This window comes from Onthophagus taurus, chromosome 1, assembly GCF_036711975.1.
Source record: "Onthophagus taurus isolate NC chromosome 1, IU_Otau_3.0, whole genome shotgun sequence".
Lineage (NCBI taxonomy): Eukaryota > Metazoa > Arthropoda > Insecta > Coleoptera > Scarabaeidae > Onthophagus > Onthophagus taurus.
Window position 1 is genome coordinate 35,118,183 of NC_091966.1, and position 25,373 is coordinate 35,143,555.

The 25,373-nt window shown below is 30.8% G+C and overlaps 1 protein-coding gene across 1 annotated transcript in view; it reads right to left on the reverse strand.

Moving 5' to 3' along the window:
* Window positions 1–938: 938 nt before the first annotated feature.
* The window catches only part of LOC111425754 (uncharacterized), a 38,470-nt gene continuing 14,035 nt past the window's right edge, over window positions 939–25,373 (reverse strand). The window contains exons 4-8 of the mRNA XM_023059985.2: window positions 15,637–15,711; window positions 15,367–15,483; window positions 2,801–3,075; window positions 2,396–2,670; window positions 939–2,336 (exon numbers count right to left, since the gene is read on the reverse strand). Coding sequence (XP_022915753.1) covers window positions 2,158–2,336; window positions 2,396–2,670; window positions 2,801–3,075; window positions 15,367–15,483; window positions 15,637–15,711 — 921 coding nt within the window. The 3' untranslated portion in view covers window positions 939–2,157. The remainder of the gene's footprint in view (window positions 2,337–2,395; window positions 2,671–2,800; window positions 3,076–15,366; window positions 15,484–15,636; window positions 15,712–25,373) is intronic.

Sequence of the window (25,373 nt, forward strand, 5' to 3'; positions counted from 1 at the left end):
AATTTTAGGATCTGAAAATGTTACCAATCCTTCTATATTTACATAGTTTATCGATTTTTTGAAAGACGGTCTTTCTATTAGATTGAGGATAACGGTCCCATTGTATGTCCTTTTCTGTTCCTCCATTTACCATATATTCGGTCTTATCTTTGTTCATTTCCAAGCTTTATTTATGGTATTCCTGTTCTAGTTTATTTAATATATATCTCATATCCTCTTCGTCCTATGCAAAAACTATTGGGTCGTCCGCGAACAGCATGGTGTGTTCCCATATTCCCATCAGGTTGCATTTTTTTCCCAATGTTTTAGGGTATTATGGACATAGATCTTGAATATTGTGAGAGAGAGGCAGCATCCCTGTTTGACACCTTTTGTAGGAGAGAAAGCATCAGTTGTTAGTTTTCCTTCCTGAACATCTGCCGCGTTATCCTGTATAACGCTTTCACAGCATGTATGCAAGTTCTGTTGATGACTACATATTTCAGGGCAATCCATAATTTTTGAAGCGGGACCATATGGAATGCTTTTCTCAAATCTATACATGCAATATGTATTTCCCTTCCTTTTGACAGCTTCTTCTCAACTAGGTCCAAGCGTGAATAAATTATCTACGCAAGATCTTCCAGGTCTGAAATTTCCCTGTCTATCCTAGTTTACAGAATCATTCCATAAAAAGCGGATTTTAATTCCATTAAAATGATGAGATGAAGAGTTTTATTTATTTTCATCTCTTACTTACGAATAGTCTGATTTTCTGGTACTAAGAAAAGTTTGATACTGGTTTAGTAGAAACAGTTACAAAAATATATATAATTATTTCATGTTTATATAACATAAAAAATTTAGTTAGAAATAAAAAATTTGTTTCAATAAGTACTTGTTTTTAAACTTTATTTTTTTATAATACACAAAGGTGAAAATAATAAAAACGCTACAAATGTACAAGTTCGAGTTTAATACACGTTTTATCACATTGTAAAGTAAATATAAAAATAAGAACACGAAATGTTGAATGAAATGACTTTTACGTATAGATTTGTCCAAATTAAATTACAGATTCGCATGGTGATCCGTAAATTAGGAATGTTAATAAAATCTATTGCATTTATTTTTAGTGAAATTAAAGATAAGAGTTTTAATTAAATTAAGTACATTAAGTTTGTTGGTTTGATTAAAAACGTGTTTGTAATAAAAAACGATTTTTTGACACTTTTACTGAATCAATATCACATTCTTTGCTGTTGTGATAAAGAAATACTAAACAAAGAAAACTAAACCATGAAAGAAAAACAAAGTTTCTTAAGAACCTAAAAAAATCTATTCGACGTGCGTTCGCTTTTACTTTTTATTTTATTAACTACACAACAATTGGCAAGTTTAATACGTTTTATAAATTCTATCTAATTCTAAACTTTTCTTTATTTAAAAATGTTTTTTTTATAAACATTTTTATTCTTTTACAGGATTTTTACTGTGAAATGTATTTTTTTGGGCCGGATTTAGGTTAAATTACTCTATAAAGAAACATCTAATTAATCAAGTAATTCTCTAACTAATTTTATTTTAATTAATTTTTTAATCTGTGCCCCGCTAGAAAAGCAATCTATTTATTGAATCGTTTTACATTAACATTTATCAGTCGGATATTTTTATTTAATTACTACTAAAATATCTATAAATAATAATCTAAGAGCTGCTATTATGAAATTAAAAAAATCCTGATTCGCTGTGTATTAGAATATGTGCTATTAAAAGGCAATTATAATTATTTTATAAAAATAAAGAGAAAATCCAAGATTCCAGTCTTTTTTTAGTTTCAACTTCAACTGATATTTTTGTTCTCGATTATTTCTTTTTAATTTTAATTTAAAACGTAATTGTACTCTTATTGGTCACCAAAAATGTTTTTGTTTTAATTATAACAATAAATTTATCAAATCCATAGATAAAAATTCCAATTCCTAGATTTAAACAACAATGAGCAACATCGACTAAAAGATTTAATTTTTTTTTAATTATAAATTGGTCAAAAACATTTTTTATTTAAACATTTTTTTATTTAAACATTTTTGTATCTAAATAGTTTTTAATTAAATTAACCAAAGAAGATGAATGAGTATTTTTTTTAACATGCAACCCTAACAATCATTTAATTTTTTATTTTTTAATGCGATTAATTAATTTCCGAAACGACGCGGTCCATTTAGTTCGCGTTAATTTGGCACATTCCGCCTCATCCAACGTTCCTTTTGGACTAAACTTTTCTTTCGGCGTCGTTACATTACTTTTACAATCTCCGCATGCATCAGAAGAGAATCCAGAATCGCTACTAAAACCTAAAAACGAAATTATTTATTAAATTATTTTATTATTAAATATGTAATGAATTAATTACCCCTTGCACTATCCGTGGTCATGTGTCTAATAACAACGTCGCATCCTTCAGCTGGTAAGCTATTGGAAGTTGTATCTGAAGTATCATCCATGTAACTGATTGCTAATTCTGCAAAAGGAACGCTTAACGAAGAACATTCGCTTTGTTCTGCCATACTTAGTTGGCAAAACCATTCGGAAAGGCTCTCTCCTTCGCCGTGAATCGGGGATGGTGGTGGTTTAATCATATTTTTCATTTCTAAGAATGGTGTTTGAAGACAAGAAAATAATTTTTTTCTACGAACAAAAAGAAAATCGTTTAGAACGTTAAATTTTAATCAAAACTGATAAAATATTAAAAAATTAAAAGATAATCCATATAAACATCATTATCTTACAATTAATTCAAAATAGATAAATTTCTTACTCGTATTTTTGATGGTTACTCGGATGATTTCTTGACATATTTCCAAAAACAGCTCTGGTATAGGCGCAAACAGAACATTTCCTTCGTTTGCACGTGGCCAGGTGTTGCATCGCTTTCTGAAATTGCGAGCTAAGTGTCGCCTCTCGCCCGGCTTCTTTCTCATTCGACGGCATCTCAACGGCACTCTTATTATGAGATCTACATGACACTTGAGTCAAGTATTTTCCCAAACCACCCTTACGCTCCAATTCTAAGGCTTCCTTCAACTGATCATTCTAAAAAGAAAATTAATTTTAAAACATTTTAATGTTGATGTTTTGATTAGAAATAAATAGCGTTGAAAATAAAAATTATTTTATAGGTGAATGGTTGTGTTGGGAAATTGTGCAACGATTCCGTTTTCGTTTAGCCTAGATACCTATATCCAGATAACGGCAATGAAATCTATTAAAACTATTAGAGACGAGTGGGTTTGCGTAGGCATCTGTTGTTGAAAACGCGTTTATCCCGCTCCAATAGTTTATTATTAGATATAATTTTTAAAAGGTTTGGTTTAAAACTTTAATGCGTTCAATTCGATTGAATTCAACGAACGATGTGTCAATGACACCGTTTTTATTTTATAATCGCCCAGAAAGAAATTGCTAACGAGCATGAACCTCATTCATTTTTAACCCATTTTTTCGCTAATTCTTGGGAAATTTTATGTATAAACAATAACAAGAAAATCTAACAAACCATAATTACAACGATTATAAAATATTAAATAATGAATCAATTAAATATTAATAGTATGTTTTCAATGCAATGTCGGGGAAAAATTGATCTAGATTACTTCAAATTATTTTTTTTAAGACTTATATAAATATATTGCAGAACAAATTACGTTATATCCACTCAAAATTCATATTTGATAACGTCAACAGGTATAAAAAGTAAGATATAACGCTTATTGCATTATATTGCCAGTTACAAATTGAAGATAAAGCGAAGATAAAATAATATTTCAGTAAGGAGCAAATTTATGTCGGTGAAAGCTAAAAAATCGTTTCTTATAATCGTACTTATATACAGCTTACAAATTCTACAGCGAAATTTGGTACAAAGTGCTGAACGCCCAGGCATACGACGCAATTTTAGTTTTTATCGGGATAATGATCCAAAACACAAATTAAGAATCGTATAGTGGTGGCTTATTTGGATTTGCCCTCACTTAATGTTTTGACCAAAATACAGGGTGTTCCGGTGACTCGGGGCATAAAATTAACCTCATATACTAGAGCAAAAATGATGACGATTTGTGAAAAAAAATTATTATAAAAGTCTTCAAATGGCTAAGATATGGGTCATCAAAGTTCAGAAATGTTAACACATTTTTCTAAATATTTTCAATACCATTTATAGTAGAGCGTTGAAATTTGGTACAGAGTAAAAAAAATATCAAGCAAAATCATTGAACCAATTTTGACTTTGATCGGGCGGCGGCAACCATGCTATACAGGATGTCCCTAAAATTTGTTTGCCCAGAACTTTTTTGTTCGCTCGTAACCCTACATTTATTTTTGTACTTTTTAATAGAAAATTTATTTTAGAAACTATTATCACTCTTTGAAAATTTTGATAACATTTACCGTTTTCGAGTTATACGCGAAAATGTTAAGCTTTGATTTCAATCGTAACAAATAAAAAAAGGAAACATATTCCGCAAGATCTGATTGTGAGTTGGCGATGACAATTCAAAAACGAACTGAGCTAATAACCATTATTTGCATACATTTCTAAGTGCAGACTTAGTTAAATCCAGTGTTAATTTATTTTAGTTGAATAAAAGAATGTAATTTCCAAAACAATAAATTTAATTTCCGGTTACAACAAACAAGAACATAACAAAAAATCTAACAAAAATATTAACAATAACAATAAAATTATAAACAAATAGTAATAAATAAAAAAGAACAAAAAAATACTAAAGCAGATGCACGCCTGATATCGCCGTCTTAAATTAAAGCGCACTATGCGGAGAACATCGATCTCAGTTTGAAGTTGATCAAATGAATCAACAATTCGCAACCTCAGTTGATCAACTCGTTTTCGATCAACTGATTTAAACGCAGTAAATTAGCGATTTAACGCGTCCCCATTAATAAAAATCTACAGGTGTAAGATCCGGCGATCGGGGGGCCAACTTATCGGTGCACCTATTCCTAGTCCAATCCACCGTCCCGGAAAACGTTCCCTCAGAAATTCTTGGTCAGCTTGTGTGCTATGCACAGGAGCACCATTATGCATATACCACATTGCTTGCCTTGTGTTTAAAGGACCGTCATCTAAAAAATCATCTAATTCTTCTAAATGTCGCCTGTATGTATGTCCATCCAGCCTTGATGGCAAGAAAACGGGTCCAATAATTACATCGCCCATAATGCCAGCCCAAACGTTAAGAGAAAATCTCCATTGTGATTTCCAAGTTTTCTTAAATCTTGGATTTTCGTCCGCCCAACTATGTAAATTTCTCAAATTGAAGATTCCATCTTTAGAAAAAGTGGATTCATCTGTAAAAAGGACTTTTTCTTAAAACTGATCATCAATTTGGATTTTGTGCTGCATTATTTGACAATATTGCAGTCGCAGTGGGTAATCAGCAGAGCTCGGATTCTTCGGTACCTAAGTCCAGTCGACCAGTTCATGAATGTTGCGTTATTAACGAGCGACGCATAGCCAAGGTCCCGAGTTCACTGGTCTGCAGCGTTGTCATGGTAATCCATAGACGCGCATTAGCAAAGATCTGTATTAACACTAAATAAGCAAGTAATTATGTACATTATCATAATTTTTCTCGACTCTCAGTTCCTATTTGGTGCAATGATTGAATAATAATGACTTTTTCTAAATTTACTTCAGAAAATGACGACCGTTTGGGTGTTAAAATGTCTTTGAGTTTAGAAAATGTTCTTTCGACGTCACAACTGGTAGCTAACGCAAATGCTACATTGTCGTCAATTTATGTGAACGTATCGTCAAAAGTCGCTATTAAGTGTTGAATAAATTATAAAAACTAAAACAATAGGGTAATTCAGTTAATAAAAATAAAAAAATTAACTCTTAATAGAAGTAGTTTTAAATTATAAAACCTAAAACAACACGCACTTCTAATTATGAAAAAGCAAGAAAATATTCGATGATAATTAAATAAAATATTCAATATACTCGGTTTGGAATTATAAAAACTGAAACAATAGTACAATTCTAATTCAGAAAATGAAATGGATTTAACGATAAATAAAGGATATTAAATGAATTGGCACTGAATTCTCGGAACGCAACACGGATAAATACAGGCCTAGCATGCTTGTAGATGTGTGAGCGATCGGAACGGTAGATCGCGTGGTGGGAGTGCTTTATGATCGCGCCCCATAGGTTCTCCGCTGGCGACGCTACTGAGACGGTACCGAAATATCCGAGCTTTGGTAATCAGCCAGTAGAACTTCCTGAACTTTGTAATAATGAAATGGATAAAGCTGTTGCTCGTGAAGAACACTCCAGACAGTTGTTTTTGAAGTTAAAAAGTGCCTCGCCATATCCAAAGTACTAGCTGTAGTATTTTCTTCTACGTAGTCTAGAATATCTTCTTCTAGTTCGGGTGGTCGGACTGATCTTACGTTACGGTTGTTAGTAAATTTCGGCTTAAACGTCCCATTTTCCCTTAAACGGGTTTCAATCCTTAAAAATGTTTTTCGATTGGGCGCTCTGCGATTCGGAAATTTCTCCCGATAACGGTTAGCGGCTGCTACGGCGTTTCCATGACATTCCCCTAATGTCAAAATCATGTCAGTTTGTTCACTAAATGTCTAACTCTCCATTTTGAACACTTAAAATTAATAAAAACTTAACTAACAAAAAACTATCATTTGTGTTTAAACGACATAAGCCAGTTGACAGCTCAATTTGTTTTTTTAATTGCCGTGGCCAACCTTGACTTTTTCGAAGTTTTTGTTTTTTAGTGTTACCATTGAAATCGAAGCTTAATATTTTCGCGTATAACTCGAAAACGGTAAATGTTATCAAAATTTCCAAAGAGTGATAAAAGTTTCTAAAATAAATTTTCTATTAAAAAGTACAAAAATAAATGTAAGGTTACGAGCGAACAAAAAAGTTCTGAGCAAACAAATTTTAGGGTCAGCCTGTATAGCATGGTTGCCGCCGCCCGATCAAAGTCAAAATTGGTTCAATGATTTTGCTTGATATTTGTTTACCCTGTATCAAATTTCAACGCTCTACCATAAATGGTATTGAAAATATTTAGAAAAATGTGTTAAAACTTCTGAACTTTGATGGCCCATATCTTGACCATTTGAAGACTTTTATAATAATTTTTTTTCACGAATCGTCATCATTTTTGCTCTAGTATATGAGGTTAATTTTATGCCCCGAGTCACCGGAACACCCTGTATACGAAAGTGTAAAATATCCAATAAAGAAGACTTGAAAAAAGTGCTACTTGAAGAACATTACGCCACAAGTAACCATAAAAGTAGTCGAATAATAATATAATAATAATTCTTTATTGATGATATGTCAGCCGAAGCTATTTCACAAGTCATACATCAGCAGAAAATACAGAATATAATGTACATTATTTAGACAAACACAATATTTTCTTGTTATGATGGAAAAACAGTATATAACAAATATATGCACTAGCTAAATAAGGAACAGTGAATAAATATAAATTGGTGGGTGACAAGAAAAACGGCGAGATGGTCACATCAATGCAGTAAAATCACTGGTTAGAAATTTATCCACACTGTAAAAGGCCTTATCAAGTACATACCTTTTTAATACTACTTTAAATTTCAGTGCTTCTAAATTTCTCACTCGTTCTGGTAAAGCGTTATACAGGGCTTCCCAAAACTCACGGGACAGAGCTATAAGTTTTGAACGAGTGAAGAAAAAAATTTTAATTTTAATTTGGGGATTACTAAAGAGTAATAAAAACTACATTCTTAGATAGTTTAGAACTTCCATGCAATGCATTTTTAAATAGCAACCTCTGTCAATTTTTACCTTATTTTAAAGGTAATGAAAAAAGAAACATAACCCCATATACCAAAACCCGATATCTTAATTCTTTCAAGAACTATGAGGGGTTGACTACCAAATGGGAAAATAAAATGTTTTCATGTTTTTTTGCACGTTTATTACGATTTTTATAACAAATGTTCAAGTTGTCGACCTTCTTCGGTCTGGCAATGACCCAAACACTCATAAATGGAATTTTGAAAAATCAGGAGTATATCCCTAGTGATATTGGTTTCTTCAAGTATACTATTTTCCAAATCATTTAGTGACCCTGGTTTTGTTGCATACACTCTATTTTTGAGAAACTCCCAAAAGAAAAAATCGAGTGGTGTTAGATTAGGAGATTGTGTTGGTCACTCAATTTCACCTCTTCTACCAATCCAACGGTTTGGAAACGTGCGACTTAAAAAGTCTCGGACTGCGCGACTAAAATGTGGAGGAGCACCATCTTGTTGGAACCACTTAATTGTCAATACCATTACTTGGAACTACTTGATTTTCTAATAGTTGCAGATATGTGTCTCCGTCTAAATTTCCATTAATAAAAAATGGACCAATTACATTCTCTCTCATAATACCAGCCCATACATCAATTTTCTGCAGTCTCTGAATATGATCTTGTGAAATGACTAGGTGAAACTTACAGGGGAAATAGTTATTTTTTTTTCAAAATTCTGTGGACTGAACTTTTACCAATTTCATGTACCCGAGACGCTTTTAATAAGGAACTTTAAATAACATGTTGTGTCATAAAGTTGAATATTTTTGGTTTCTATACTCTGTTTTTAAACCAGGAGGAGTATTTTAAATTTGTCACCAGATTGACCTTGTATGTGATTGGTTGAATGCGAGGAAGGATTCACACACAGGCAATTTTGAATTATGAATTTGACGGTTTTGTAAAATTATATTTTAAAATAAATACACTCATAACTTCAATGTTAATTTGTATGTTTAGTGTTGACGATGACAAACGAAAATAAACACAGTAATAAGTAAATAAATAAATAATAATAATTATTAATTTAAATTTACCGCCAACATATCTAGTGACATTTTCTGGTGATTTTTCCTAGTGTAAATCTGACTTTCGCGTTTACTCCTTTTGGTTTAAAAACAGAGTATAGTTTGTATATTGCCAAAAAGCCTAAAAAAATCCCCAACTTTAAACTCACTTCTGTTGGATTTTGCACTGTATCAAATAAGCTGTAAGCCACTGTAAGTACCGACACTGTTTTTAATTTATTAGACCATACAGAATCAAGAAATAACCCCAAAATATTTGTTCTAAATTGTACATTTCGTTTTTTTTATATCTGTCAAATTGCTGTAAAGATGACAACACTTGATAAATTTTGTTATATTTGAAATCAAGTTATGTCACACGTTTTTACAATAAATTTGTACTTCGTTAAAATCCTATTCAAAAATTTATGTATTCGTTTCTTAACATCAATTTTATTATTTAGTTACCGAAAATGTTACTAGAAATCAGAAATATTTTCTAGGGACCCCAGGTAATATCAACAAAAACCCTAAAAGTTTGACATTGACATAAAAAAAATACTTATCATTTAAAGTCTTTTATGTCAATTAAGTTTATTCTTGCGCGTTTCATTAATATTTGGTTTAGGTATATAAAAAAAAACGTTTCAGGCATAACAAACTTAACATTTCCATGGTGAACATGTTCAATGAATTCAGTTGGTGCTGAAGCGCCTCAGCCGCAAGCGATCTCGGTTAAACTAAGAACAGAGAAAGTACAATTTTATCTAATTGCAAAGTGTTATTCGGAATTGTGTCAACGTGGCGTGGTTTGATTGTAATGACTCGGCCGCAAGCGACCTTTGTTTTTGTTACAATTAGTCGTAAAAAATTTAAGCCAAAGTCGCTAGAAGCCGAGGCGCTATAATGAAGGCCTTTAAAGATAGGGAGTGATTGTAACAGTTAATGAAAAATTGTTTTCTCCAAAACGATAAGGAATTAAAAAATTAGAACTATTTGAGGTTAAAAAGAAAAGTTTAAGGTTAGTTTATACCAAATTTTAAGTTTCTATGGAGAACCATTTCCTACAATCTATACGTTCGTACAATTTAACATTTATTGAAAGTGAGGTTATAGAAAAAAAATCGTTTTCTCCAAAACAGTGAATGATTAAGGAAAAAAACTTTTTGAGGTTATGAAGGAACGTTTAAGGTTACTTTATACCAAATTTTATGTTTCTATAATAAACACTTCATTTTATAGGAATTTTTAGATTTATTTGAACATGTATTAAAAGTGAGGTTAATGAAAACACTGTTTTTTTCTAAACCGGCAAGAATTAAGAAATGAAACTTTTTGAGGTTATAAAGGAACGTTTGAGGTTGGATTTTACCAAATTTTAAGTTTTCATGATGAACAGTTTAATTTATAAAAAATTTTAAAAATCACCTATTTAATTAAACGTGTTAAAAGTGAGGTTAGACATAAAAATTATTTTCTCCGAAATGGTTAGGAAATAAGAAATGAAAGTTTTTGTAGTTATTAAGGAAGGTTTATGCTTACGCTATACCTAATTTTAAGTTTCTCCGATTAATTACTTTAACAAAAAATTTAGAAAACTGCCGATATTAATTTGACGTTTATTAAAAGATAAGTAATTGGAGGGTCTACACTCAACTTTTTCACAATTTAATGGGATTGATAGACCAACATCTGCAAACCGTTTAGGATAAATGATGGTACATTAAATTTTATTAACTGGAGTAGCCTAGAGTCAACTTTCTCGCATTTCTATATGGCATTGATAGATTCAGATCATTTGTAAAATGTCTAAGGATAGATAATGGAATATTAAAATTGAAAATAGCGCAATCATTTTTTGTACTTGATTCAGTTACCTCATTTCATTGAAAATTTATATCTCAATGTTTATCATGATTATCAAACCTCATACAATATTTGATTAATGTTATCAATTTAAACGGTGAAGGTCGTATTATGTCAATGTTTGCAAGAATAATGAATGAAATTAGATAAGTAAAATATATTTATATAGTATCTATAAAAAAATGTTCAAAATGATTAGTTAGGCACAATTATTTGCAGTTTTAATTATAATGTAGTATAAGAATGCTAATTCAAAAGTACTATTATTAGATAAATAATAAAAAATGTTTGAGAGTGCATGGAATGATTCTTTAAGCTGTTATTATAGTCAATCAAATAGATTAGCAGAAAAAGTTGTGGGAATAACTAAAGACGCGATTAAGGAGCAAAAACTATGACTTCTTAATGAATTTTACTGAATGCAGAATTATTCCTTTGCCACAACTAGGATTTCTCCTGCTCAATTAGACTAATAAATGAAGAAGTAACAAAGAGAAAAAAATGATGGATAAATAGAAGAATAAAAATTTATACTATGATTAAACAGCAAAAGAGTACAACCGTTTAATGCAAATGATTATGATTTTCCTTGATTTGCCATAAATTAGATTCATTAGAAGCTTTTTTGAACCCAATTGAAGCTTAATCCGGATATTTCAAATTTTATGGATTTAATTTTTTTATTTTTGCAATTTTTCGGTTGTAACTAAAAAATGATGATTGTACAAACTATGTAGGTTATGATAAAGACATTTTTTATGTTTGTTATGAACACTAAAAGTCCCGTTAAGTACTAAAAAATCACTTACCGTTGTTTTTTTTAGTTTGGAAAGTTTGGTGATGTGCAAATTGATCGCCTAAATAATGTTAAAATGGGGTCGAATACCGATCGGGTTTTGTAACGCGCGAAAATAGCCATCGAGATTGGAATTTTCAAATTAATTTCGAGCTAGAAAATAGCACCCATTGTTTGTACTAAGTAAATCAGTTACAACCATTTTGTTTAGGATTAAACCAATTTTCGCTTCGCCTGTTCTTTTCAAGTTTATAAATAGTGATGATTCCATACGATTTCAATCCGCGTGTGATTTTTTTTACAATGCAAAAAAGTATCGCGACCCTGGACCATGTTTTTACTTTTTTTTTTTCGCATTATTACGTAATTATAACGTTACGGTACGTAATTTCAACAAAGTATAAGTTATCACGTCGTGAATTAAAATTTTAAAAAAAAACCGGTGCAGAATTAAGTGTGTGTAAACATTAAACATATGGGTACAAAAAAAATAAATAAGAATCGAAAGCGGATTATTTTTTTTATGTACCGATCGATTTAAATCGATAATTAGATTAAATTAGAATAAATGAGCCTGCTTTGATCTCGTTTTTCAAGCATTTTCACCACTTAAAGGAAAAGTTTTTAAACTATCCATTAAGTTAACTTAACTCTAATATTTAATCAATCAAATAGATGCTAAAAAAGTTTCCAACATTAAATTCAAATTTTCCCAAATAAATTTAAAAAGACTTAAAATAAATACAGTAAAATCTCGATATAACGGATTAACACGGAGTAGGGAGTGTCTGTTATAGCTAAAAGTAATAGTAATAGTATGAATAATTTTAATGCACACAAATTCGGACAGCTCCACATCGCTGAGTTCAATCTACGTGGCTTTATATTTATACTAAGGACGAGAATCTAAGAAGAGTGCTACATCCTGGGATAGGTGCACAGTAAAACTAGAACTAATACTAGACCTAGAAAGATTCGGGTTTAACGATGCGTCTTCAGACTTTAGAAAAAACGAGGCAGCCGAGGCAGACAAGTAAACTTTTCTTTAATACAAATGCATTACTTATAATATATATTATATATATATATTACTTAGAAGCCGAGGCAGCACTTCAAGGTTTTCAATAATACCATATTATTTAGAAACCGAGGCAGCCATACTGCCGAGGTAGTAATTCTAGTTCTTAAAATAATGTAAACTTTTCTTTAATACAAATGCATAACTTAGAAGCCGAGAAAGCCACAGGTCCTAGTACTTAAAATACAGGCTGATTCTCAACCTATACGCATAAACTTGGGGATTTATTCCTCGAGACAAATAATGGGTAATAGATGAAAAAAATTGTAGTAAAAGATTTTTAGTTTCATAGGTGTCCGATATATGCGTCGACATCTAGATAAGGTGCTGCCTGGAAGATGGACAGATCGAGGTAGACCATTGGTCTGGCCATCTCGATCGCCCGACTTCAATCCTCTTGATTTTTATTTTTGGGATCACTTAAAAAGCATAGTGTACGTCAGCGAAGTTAATACTGAGCAAGGGTTGCGAAATCAGATACAATCAAATACTGAGGTTTAGGCAGCGCTATCATATTATCTCCAAAGAGTACAGTCTTTGCATCCAGAAATCATCTTACACAGTAACACCAAACTATCTCATCTGTTTAGAACTGATATCACCATACTTATTTCATCTTCTGCTAAAAACTGTTTACATACATATGAATGTGTCGTTTGCTCATCTGATTGCAAGAGTTGCCTGCACTAATGATGCATAGTGAAATTTAGTAACGAGATGAAGAATGACATGTACGGAGCGAACAATATTGAGGAAAATGTTGAGAGCATCAAAAAGATTCACTGAATGATTGCAAAATCAAGGTTGAGTGCTACGTCGTCCTCTTGGCTGATACTGAGGATGGCATATAGTGGTTAACACAGGCATTTAACATTGCATCTGAGGAAGTGAATACTGAGGAAGTTAATACTGAGCAAGCCATTTTAAAATCTTATATGTATTATTGATTTAAAAGTCAATTTCACGGATATCTAGGAAACTAAAAACCTTTTGCTACAACTTTTTTCACCTATTACTCATTATTTGTCATGAGGAATAAATCCCCAAGTTTATGCGTATAGGTTGAGAATCAGCCTGTATAGTTTTAGAACTAGAAACATTCGGGTTTAGCCGTCTTAAAAGACGTACGGCTAAACCCGAATATTTCTAGTTCAAGTGTTTTGTGAATCTCAACACAATCCAAAGTCATAACATCATTGATAACGTTGACAGGAAAATTCTCGATTTAGTACTGCAGCAATCCATTTACTACGATTTATAGAATCCTTAGATGAGATGTTATAAATTTAAGATACGCTGTAATTTAAGATCTGTAGAAAATATTCCTGTAGTCACCCTTAAATCCGTTTGCAACATGTTCACAAAGTTACGGATCGATAAGTATAACTTTTAAGTATAATGAGTTACAAAACGGTATAATTTTGCAGTGATAAAGTGTTCTAGATACGATGAGTAATGTTATCTGGAAAATTCCTGTTTCTACTCTTTAACCTTTAGAGGACCACTTAAGTGGTGGTCTATGTTATCAGTACTTTGTATATGATAAATATATCATATGAAGTACATTTTGTATCCATTTTCTTCAGACAATATGTTACCTGAAATCCTGGCTCGCTAAAGGTTAAAGATAAGCTACTCGCTACAGACAACCTAAGCAAGTAGATTGCTATTTTGAAATTGGCACTTCCATTGAGGACGTCTCTGAATAATGTTTAATCAATAAACATCACACATCAGCCAAAAAGGTTTCATTGAGTAAAGTGAAAGAAGATTTGCCAAGGAGAAGGGTTACATGTTTATCTATATACCGGATGTGTAAAAATCCTTATTGATGAAAAGCATTATGGTGCAAAAAGTTTCAAAAACTATGAGAAATGGAAAGAGATGAACTATGCCATTAATCATGTCGAGTGTTTAATTTATGTCTATGATTAAAAAACTTCTTGTTTCCCGCATTTCCTCACCTCTTGATTGTTTCAGATTGCAATCTAGTCTAAAGAATCTTCACAAATTAACTCAAATTCATTCAGTTTCCTTTCCCGGTTTTCTTCCTCTATTAAAATTTGAAAAATTTTTTGCCATAAATTTTTTTATTTCTTATTTATTCTACAACTCGAAATATATTTTTTCCATTTCACGTAGATCAAGCTTTTAATTCTATAAAAATATACGACAATCTAACTCTGAATGACAATTAAAACTAGAACTAACTCTAGCATTAGAAGTAACAGTAGACCTAAAACTAGAAACATTCGGGTTTAGCCATCTTAAGAGACGTACGGCTAAACCCGAATGTTTCTAGATCTAGTATTAGTTCTAGTGTTATTTCAATGAAAAATATACAACAATCTAACTAGAACTACCGTCCTTTGTTTATACATCGTATGGACAACTCGGGAACACTCCGAGATTATCTATAAACTATGAAACAGAGCAACTTGGGGAATAACCCGAGTATTTAAATCTATTGATGTATTAAATAGATAATATTAGTGGTCCGTTATATTGAGGTTTTATTGTAATTTGATTTCACAATGTGAAATCATCATTTAAATCTGTTCACCTAATTCTCACCACGTAAAAATGACTACATCGTCACGTAAAACAACTTTTCCAAAACGTGACGACGTTACTAAATTGATTTGAATGATTAATATTGTAAGTAGTAACATTGACCTCATCGTTAAAACCCTTGAATAATAATTTTAAAAAAACCTTGATTAAATGTAACGCATAACTTACCTCTCTTTCCAAGTGTTCCTTTTCGGATTTGATCTTCGTCATGTGCTGAAAGACTTCCTGCCGGGCCCTTTCCAGTTTCCGCCTGGTGAACTCCGATTCTCTGGCTTGTTCTTTCAGCTGTAACATACACACCGCGAAAAAGTGAGAGAAGAAGTAGTTGAGGTTCAATGACGTTTGTGTGCGGTCGATTTAATTTTTTTTTGTATTTGTTGGAATAGAAGCCGGCAACAGATCGAAGTTTCAGATTACAAGCACGGATAAAACACTTACCAGTCTTAGGGCTTCGTCTCGCTCCTTTTCTATTTGAGATTTTTGTTGTAGGTACATTTCCACTTCCGCTTTTAACTGAAACAACAAAAATTTTTTTTTTTAATATAAAAAGAAATTGTACATGAACCTGCTTATAATTATAATTTTTGCAATACCAGGTTGATTATAATAGAATGGAAAGAAAAAAATACTCCCAGACGCGGTTTCAAGGTCTTGCATTGTCCTTAATCCGTCTGCTAACCGTGTAAGTATGAAAAGTACGACTAAGTAACATAGAAAATGGTCGGGTTCAGCTAATGGACAACAACAACATTGCTTTTAACGTCCAATTATGCAGGGCGAGTCATCGAGTTTAATGACCGGTGTGGTTACTGATACGCGACTGGGCAGGATATAACAGGATGCAACAAGATGCAATTGAACAATTAAAAAAAAGTTCTTTGTTGAATTGTTTATGTCGCCGATAGGTAAAGATAACAAAATTCGTTTAATTCTTAATTGTTGTTATAATGTTTGGTTGCTGCACGTGTTTTAGAAAGTTAAATTTTCTGATTGAGTATTTGATTGGACTTTATAGTTATTGTCGATAACAAATCAGGTTTCTTTTTTGTAACTGTGTTGTTGTATCGATCGTTACGCATGAAGTTTTGCCTTTAGGATACGTTTTCGTTTCAATCGGTTAGTTAGCTTAATTAAAGCCAGATTTAAATAGATGATACCACATTATAGTGAGTGAATGTAGTTACAATAAGTAAAAAAAATGTAAAATTAATTAATTAATTAGATTAAAATTTCTGAATCATTTCTAATCACAACACATAAGTAAAATTTATCAATACTAAATTTGAAAAAAATATGTGTCAAATACTAATTGGGCCATCAAGACTATTTAAAAACCATTTTGTAGTAAATTTAATCTAATCTCCACATACCAAGAACAATTCGTTCGTGCTATAAAACCCTGTGGTGTGATTTTTTAATTTATCTCTGTGGTTCTTGAGGTTGAGTTGATAAAAATGCAATTAAATATGAATTGAGATATAATCATGAGAATATACATATACAATACTTTATATACTTTGTGTATGCGAGAGAATTTTTTGAAAAGAATATCTTTGTTTGAATCTTTTGAAACCAACCATAACTTATTACATTTTTCATAAAGCTTCAAAACCTTATTGCATTGATCAATTGAATTCCGCTTTTCCATATTTGTATTGCAACATCTCTGATATATGGAATTGAGTTCATACTCGTAAAACATCTAATTGCATTCTTTTTAATGGCGCCTTTAATTTTTCTTATTGTTATTTTTGGTACAAATTTAGCAACATTGACTATTCTTGTTAACGATCTAAACCTTTCTGCTTTAAAACTTCATCACACTTAATCAAACAACAGCTCTATTTTGACTCTCTATTATCAAAACCGTATAAATACAGTGCGATGTAAAGCAAGAGATAGGTATATTCGCAAAACTGTTGACGTTATGCTTATTATATTATTCTTTGGTCTATTAATAGTTTGCAGCAAAAATTTCTAATCTGATAAGTTAATTAAAAATAGTGTTCTATTTAAACCTTTCGAACTTCCTGCAACTAAATATAGCAAAAAGAGCAGTTCAATTTTTGTACAATGAAATATTAACAATGGAGGAGCTAGATGCATTGTGGGGAGATGCCCATTTTGACGATTTATAAAATCAGTCAGCTCGATATAGAATAAAGATTTGAGCTCCCGCACATGTAAAGACGTCGTATCTATACAACATGCAAGTTTATACAAAAAAAACACCTTATAAAACTCCTATATAAAATACATCGAAGAGTGACAACAGATAATATCTTTATGTCCGTCTCTTTTACAGTTTTTACTTATTAATTTATAGTTAAACAATGTTTATCCATAACATTGTTTCCTAACATTTATATTTAATAAATTATAATAATAACAATTTAGAGATTTGTACTTTTTATGGCATATAACTAAAAATGTAAATTAATCAGAAAGTAATCATTTATGGATTATGGTTTTATGATTAATAATAATCAATTTTCATTAATATAATTCCCGCCCAACATATTTAATTTCCGAGTTATACATCATTTTGTGGGTAAATGCGTCAAATTTGAAATGTTTAAGAATTTAAACCTGCTTGGGTTGGTAATAATCATTTTGGGTTATAATAACTTCCGGGTTGCGTTCTGCTGATTCATTATAAACAATTTTCCTCTATAACATTTTCTCCTAATATTTTTACTTTTCGAGTTATAATATTAAATTTGAACCTAAAACGTCAATTTAGAAAATTTTGGATTTTAAGATTTATATCTAAAAATGCCAAATAATTGATACGTAATCATTTATGGATTATGATTTTATGATTAATCATGACCAATTTTCATTAATATCATACTCGCGCAACATTTTTACTTTCTGAGTTATAAATTATTATATAGTAGGTAAATGCGTCAAATTTGAAATGTTTAAGCATTTAAATTCGCTTAGGTTGGTAATAATCATGTTGCGTTATAATTACTTCCAGATTGCGTTTTGCTGATTCATTTAAACAATTTTCATCTACAACATTTTCTCCTTATATTATTACTTTTCAAGTTATGTATAATATAATTTGATCCTAAAACGTTAATTTCGAGATTTTTGGATTTTATGGTTTATATCTAAAAACGCGAAATAATCAGTAAGTAATCATTTATGGATTATGTTTTTATGATTCATCATGATCAATTTTTATTAATATCATTCTCGCCCAACATAATTAATTTCTGAGTTATAAATCATTTTGTAGGTAAATGTGTCAAATTTGAAATGTTTGGGAATTTAAATCCATTTAGGTTGGTAATAATCATGTTGGGTTATAATCACTTCCAGATTACGTTTTGCTGATTCATTACAAAGAATTGTCATTTACAACATTTTCTCCATATATTTATACTTTTCGAGTTATAATATTAAATTTGATTATAAAACGTATATTTAGAGACTTTTGGATTTTATGGTTTATATCTAAAAACGTGAAATAATTAGTAAGTAATCATTTATGGATTATGTTTTTATGATTAATCATGACCAATTTTTATTAATATCATACTCGCCCAACATAATTAATTTCTGAGTTATAAATCATTTTGTAGGTAAATGCGTCAAATTTGAAATGTTTAGGACTTTAAACCCGCTTGGGTTGGTAACAATCATGTTGGGTTACAATCACTTCCGGATTGCGTTTTGCTGATTCGTTATAAACAACTTTCATCTACAACATTTTCTCCTAATATTTTTACTTTATGATTTATGAGTTATAATATTAAATTTTACCCTAAAACATCAATTTAGAGATTTTCGAATTTTATGGTTTATATCTAAAAACACATAATAATTAGTAAGGAATCATTTATGGACTATGTTTTTATGATTAATCATGACCAATTTTCATTGATATCATACACGCCCAATATATTTAATTTCTGAGTTATAAATCATTTTGTAGGTAAATGCGTCAAATTTGAAATGTTTGGGAATTTAAATTCACTTAGGTTGGTAATAATCATGTTGGGTTATAATCACTTCCGGATTACGTTTTGCTTGGTTTTGCTGATTCATTATAAACAATTGTCATTTACAACATTTTCTCCATATATTTATACTTTTCGAGTTATAATATTAAATTTGATCATAAAACGTCAATTTAGAGACTTGGATTTTATGATTTATATCTCAAAATGTGAAACGATTAGTAATCATTTATGGATTATGTTTTTATGATTAATCACGACCAATTTTCATTAATATCATTCTCGTCCAACATATTTAATTTCTGAGTTATAAATCATTGTATAGGCAAATGCGTCAAATTTGAACTCTTTAAGAATTTAAACCCGTTTGGGTTGGTAACAATCACGTTGGGTTATAATAATCACTCCCGTATTGCGTTTCGCTGATTCATTATAAACAATTTTCATCTACAACATTTTCTCCTAATATCTTTACTTTTTGAGTTATAGTATTAAATTTTACCCTAAAACGTCAATTTAGAGATGTTTGGATTTCATGGTTTATATCTAAAAATGCGAAATAATTAGAAAGTAATCATTTATGGATTATATTTTTATGATTAATCATGACCAATTTTCATTAATATCATAGTCGTCCAACATTTTTAATTTCTGAGATATACATCATTTTATAGGTAAAGGTCTCAAATAGGAAACGTTTACGAATTTAAACCCGCTTAAGTTGGTAACAATCATGGTGGGTTATAATCACTTCCGGATTGCGTTTTACTGATTCTTTATAAAGAATTTTCATCTAAAACATTTTCGTGTAATATTTTTACTTTTCTAGTTATAATATTAAATTTGATCCTAAAGTTTGGAAATTTTTTGAATTTTATGGTTTATATCTAAAAATGCTAAATATTTCGTAATCACTTTTTTCGTGATTTATTATTAACAATTTTTATAAATATAGAACAAGAATTTTTCGTAATTTTCTTGTTATTCATATAGAAACTGAATATTTATGAATTGTTCTTAATTAGAACTTATTAATTGAAGGTTATTTTAAAATTTTAAAAGGATATTTCCTCACACTGTCTGTAACACAACTATTTTTTTTATTATTTTACTATTAAAAATGAAATCAAGTCTTTTTTTTTTAATTACAACATCACAATGAGTCAATTAAAAACAAATCAAACGTAAGTTTTCAATTAAAACGATGATTTAAAGAATAAAAAAAGAACCTTTTTGAATTAAAAAATATGACGTAAGATTTAAAAATAAAAATAAATATTAATGTATTCTTTCCAACATAGTTAATGAAAAGAATTAAAATGAGAAAATTCTTGAGTAATAGACTCAAGTAGTAACAATAAAAAAAAAGAAGCTCTTAAAAAGTCAATTAGACCCCGATGGATAGCTCGTTATCACAAATTACAATTAATTTTACAGTCCGTGAGGCACGTAGCATCAGGTCCACAGCAATTTAACATTACTTTTTTGCCCAAAGCAATTAACAACGCAGTTTTTAAAATTGGTTTGCGTGCAACGATGCAGCCGGAGATTTAATATTTATGCAAATTATCCAACGGAATTTAACTTTATTATCCAACAAAAAAATCTTAACATAAACATTTTCTATTTCCTTTTATAAAACAACCGGAAGTACTCTTAAAAAACCTATTTTTTCTTATTCCATATACGTAAAGCTATTATTAATTCTAGAGCATCTTCTAAGAATAATCCCGTTATTACTTATATGGATATCGTTGTTGTTTCGAATCTGCTTAAATTGTTAGTTGTAATTCGAGTAAATTATATTTTAAGAATCGTAGACCGGGTCACGTTCTCGCACCTTTTACAAGAAGGAATCTCCGCCAAGAATACAAGGCAGATACAAGAGAGAGAAAGAGATAAAACGTTTTGAAGCGCGCGATTATTGCGGTTTCTAAACTCCCATTGCGGAGAATCCAAGAAAGAAAAGCAATAAGAATCGTCTCGGCACGGAGAGAAAGTCGTGCTTGCGCGGAAGAAGCTTGTAAAAAAAGGACACCGCGGGGGCACTTTTTGTTTAATGATTATTTCAAAATGAACAATTATGTATGTTTATTTACATAAAATTAAAAATAAAAATTTTCAATTAACTGTTATTTCAACATCACTTTCTTAAAACAATATCTTTTTAACTTTTCTCTTTAAAAACTTAATTAACTTTTTATTTATATTATAGTAAGATATATACAATAAAATGTATACATTTAGGGGAATCCCGGGAATCAGTACGTATGTATTTCACAACAGTAAAGCTATTTGGTTCATGCACGTGTAGTACGAATCATTTTATTAACAAAACTTATTGTGCGTTTATTTTTTCAACATTTATAGTTTGTATGGTATCTTTGTAGTTTGCCTAAATATTTTAAGGTTCTATAATGGCAAAGGATTTGAAGAAAAATCAAATGAAAAGAACAGTTATTTTTATTAGAAACTAAAATTCAAATGTTAGACCTCGTAATACAGAAAGAGTAACGGATGTTGGTAAATTTTACTCCATGAATGAAGCCACAATAAGAAAAAATGAAGATTCCATCAGAAATGATAGGCACAATAATAGTAATTGGCGTCAATATTACGAGTATCTGGAACCTCCAACAAGAAGTTATAGCTCAAACAACGAAAGGAGCATTGGTATCAGGTTACCTGAGGGACATAGTATGGCAAAACAAGTATATGTCTCTAGAAAGCAAGGTCGGCATATACAAGAGTTATGACATACGTGACAAAGACAAGAGCAGAAAATTCTACCACAGAAAAAATCTCAAAACAGCGGAGCTGAAGATCACTAACAGAATATGCCATAAAAGAAATGACCAAGACATTGTAAGATGGACCTGCATAAGAAAACGGGAATGGAGAGAGCACGTTGAGAGTGTGGAAGCCTCAAGACTACCAAGGATAGTCAAAGATGGACTCCCAAAAGCAAACAGACAAGAAAGAAATTGGGAAAGCATCATGTATTGGTTAAAAATATATGAGAAGAGGAATAAATGAAATAATGCAAGGAGTGATACCAATAGTAAGGCCAGAGAAAAGATGGGAGGAGACGATTGATATTGATGCAAAAGACATGCTAGTATGCAGAAATTAGAAGAGAGAAACAAAAGTATAGAAGCTAAAATTGAAGGAAGCTAAGGTTCGACTGCGAATTGTAGTGCTATGACACAACTCATAAATCAGCTAGTGGTCATAAAGTAGCGAAAAGTCGTTGATTATTATATGATGAAACCATTGGTAATTAACAAATCAAAATCACCACGCTCATTCAAAGGAATAAACATCAAAAACCTTCCCGTCTAACTAATAAAAAAGCATGGCTTACTGCCATAGCATTCAATGAATGGTTCTATAACTTCTTTGTTCTTGATGTCAAAAATTATTTAACTAATAAGGGATTGACGTTTAAGGCTCTTCTATTAATTGATAATGCTTGGAGTCATTGTCCATATTTAGAACACGAAATGTAAAGCTTGTATTTTTACCGAAGAATACAACTTTCTTATTACAGCAAACTTTCAGGTTTATCTTAGAACAAATGGAGAATGATGAATCTCTTACTCTGATGGATGCTTGGAAGAAATTTACAATTTTAGATTGAATTAAGCATGTTGGACTGTCATACGTATTCAGATCAAACAATCAACTAAAAGTAAAAATGATGAATCACCAATAGAGCATGAATATTCGCAGATCACTGAGTTGGCCCATACCATAGGAGGAAAAGATTTTGGCAGATATTAAAGAAATAATAGCTGATGAAGAACTGAATGAAGATGATTTAATTAAGATGATTCATGAAACAAAAACATATGATTCAGATGAAGAGCAATCTGAATCAGTTGCTTTCCCAGCAAGAATCAGAAGCGTAGGATTTGAATTGGGAAGAAAATTGGAGAACCATTTCATACAACATGACACAAATGTTGACCGAGCTCTGCGATTCCAGCGAGACCGTAGGTAATGCTTAAATCAATATAAAGAAGTCTATAAAGATTTAGCAAAAACACCTACGCAATTGTTAATTACTGATTTCATGATAAAATCTTGTCAACCCGAGATCTTCCCTAATTCGTCAACCATTGAGCTAGAATTTCATCAAGAAAGCTCAAGTGATGAGAGTGACATCATACCTATCAGAAAGAAAAGATTGATAGTTAGAAAGTCATGATAGTGATTAAAGTTATAATTAATTTTTAAGTCTTTTTGTTTTTTAATTTTTTGTTCCTGATGTAAAATAAATTAAATATGTGATATACATATATTACTTTCATATGTTTGTTGTTTTACGAACTAAGCACAATTTTGAGTTTTCCAAAATGTCTTACTTTTGTTGTATTTAAATAAATGACTGAATCATGCACATTTTGGGGATTGGGGAGGAAAATCCAAGATTTCAATTTACACGGTTTTGTGCAGAACCTATCTTACGTGTAAATCGGGGGACAAGTGTAATAGTAGAACTAACACTAGATCTAGAACTGGAAACATTCGGGTTTAGCTGTATGTCTCTTAAGACGGCTAAACCCGAATGTTTCCAGTTCTTGGACTAGGAATGCTAGTGTTAGTTCTAGTTTTATTTGTTGTTTAGTGCTACATTGTTGTATGTTTTTATTGAACTAAAACTAGAACTAACACTAGACTTAGAGCTAAAAACATTCGAGTTTAGCCGTCTTAAGAGACGTTCGGCTAAACCCGAATGTTTCTAGTTCCAGGTCTAGTGTTAGTTCTAATGCTAGTGTTAGCTCTAGTTTTGGTTGTTATTCAGTGCTAGATTGTTGTATATTTTTCATGGAACTAACACTAGACTTAGAACTAGAAACATTCGGGTTTAGCCGTTTTAAGAGACGCTCGGCTAAACCCGAATGTTTCTAGTTCTAGATCTAGTGTTAGTTCTAATACTACTGTTAATGTTAGTAATAACTTCATAATTTAATATTTTCTTAATCTTTCTTAACACAAAAAAATGCATCAATTTATAAATTAATTTTCTTTAATTATAATTATTTTTACTTTCTACAATTATAACTTTAAAAGGTTTTTATAAAAAAAAAATTATAATCGAGTTTGTTTCAGGAGATGAAAGTGAACCCAGAAATAGCGAGAGATGAATCAGCTTTGGGTTTGCTTTCCGAAATGACGTCGACCACGAGAGTTTTAAGTCTCGTGAAAACATGTGTTCCGGTAAATTAATAACGAAAAAAAAAAAATTTTTAAGAGATTTTTGTCTCTTCCCGGAGATAGAAAGCGAGCTTTGGGATATCGGTTCGCTCTATTTATTCGTACCCAGTTTCAGATTTATCGATATAAAATTAATAACTGTAAAATCAAACATTGTTATTAAAACTAAAATCACTCCTATTAAAATTAAACGTTAGCTTATTTATCAATCGGATCTTTAATTAATAAATTTCTATGTAGAAATTGTGGTTGCTGACATATTACAGCAAAATACAAATAAGATTATTAATAACGGTATATTAATTTTTTTATAAAGTTACCTGACCAGAAACTGAAATAGGATAGCGTGATATATAAATCAACCGCTTGCGTTCCTTTCAATTAAAAGAAAAAAGTTGTGCTTATTGTTAGTTACGTAATAAAAAAGAAATAACTTCAAATTATTTTTTTTCCAACCTTAGTTTACTTTTATTTGAAATTTAGAACGTTTCGGCCTTCACAATGACGCCAACCTGTAGCTGTAACAGAAAATTATACCACGACGACGTCAAGTTCAAGGAGGGCTGACGTAAATCGGCTTGTTGCCATTTTATTAAACCGACCAAGCAGGTGCTTACAGGTCTCGTTCAGTCTACAATCCACTGAGATAATAGTTAACATCCGCCAATGACTAAGTATAGACTTAATTTACTTTTAAAAATATCGTCACGATAGAATCGCATAAAATCAAGGTAGTCAAGGTTATTTTTAACGCAAACAGAAAGTTCTCGAATCTTGATTTTATATAGAGTGGATGCTTTTAGCTTTCGTTTAACGTTAAAATCTATTTTTAATTTTCAAAAATAAGCTTTGTGCACCATTTGGTATTTGCGCTGTATTTATCAAATTGACTTCCTTTATTGTTTTGAAAATTTTGAATAAATAATGGTAATTATGGTCTTTGGAAATATAATTTTGGCTTTGATTTTATGCTCTCAGATTCAT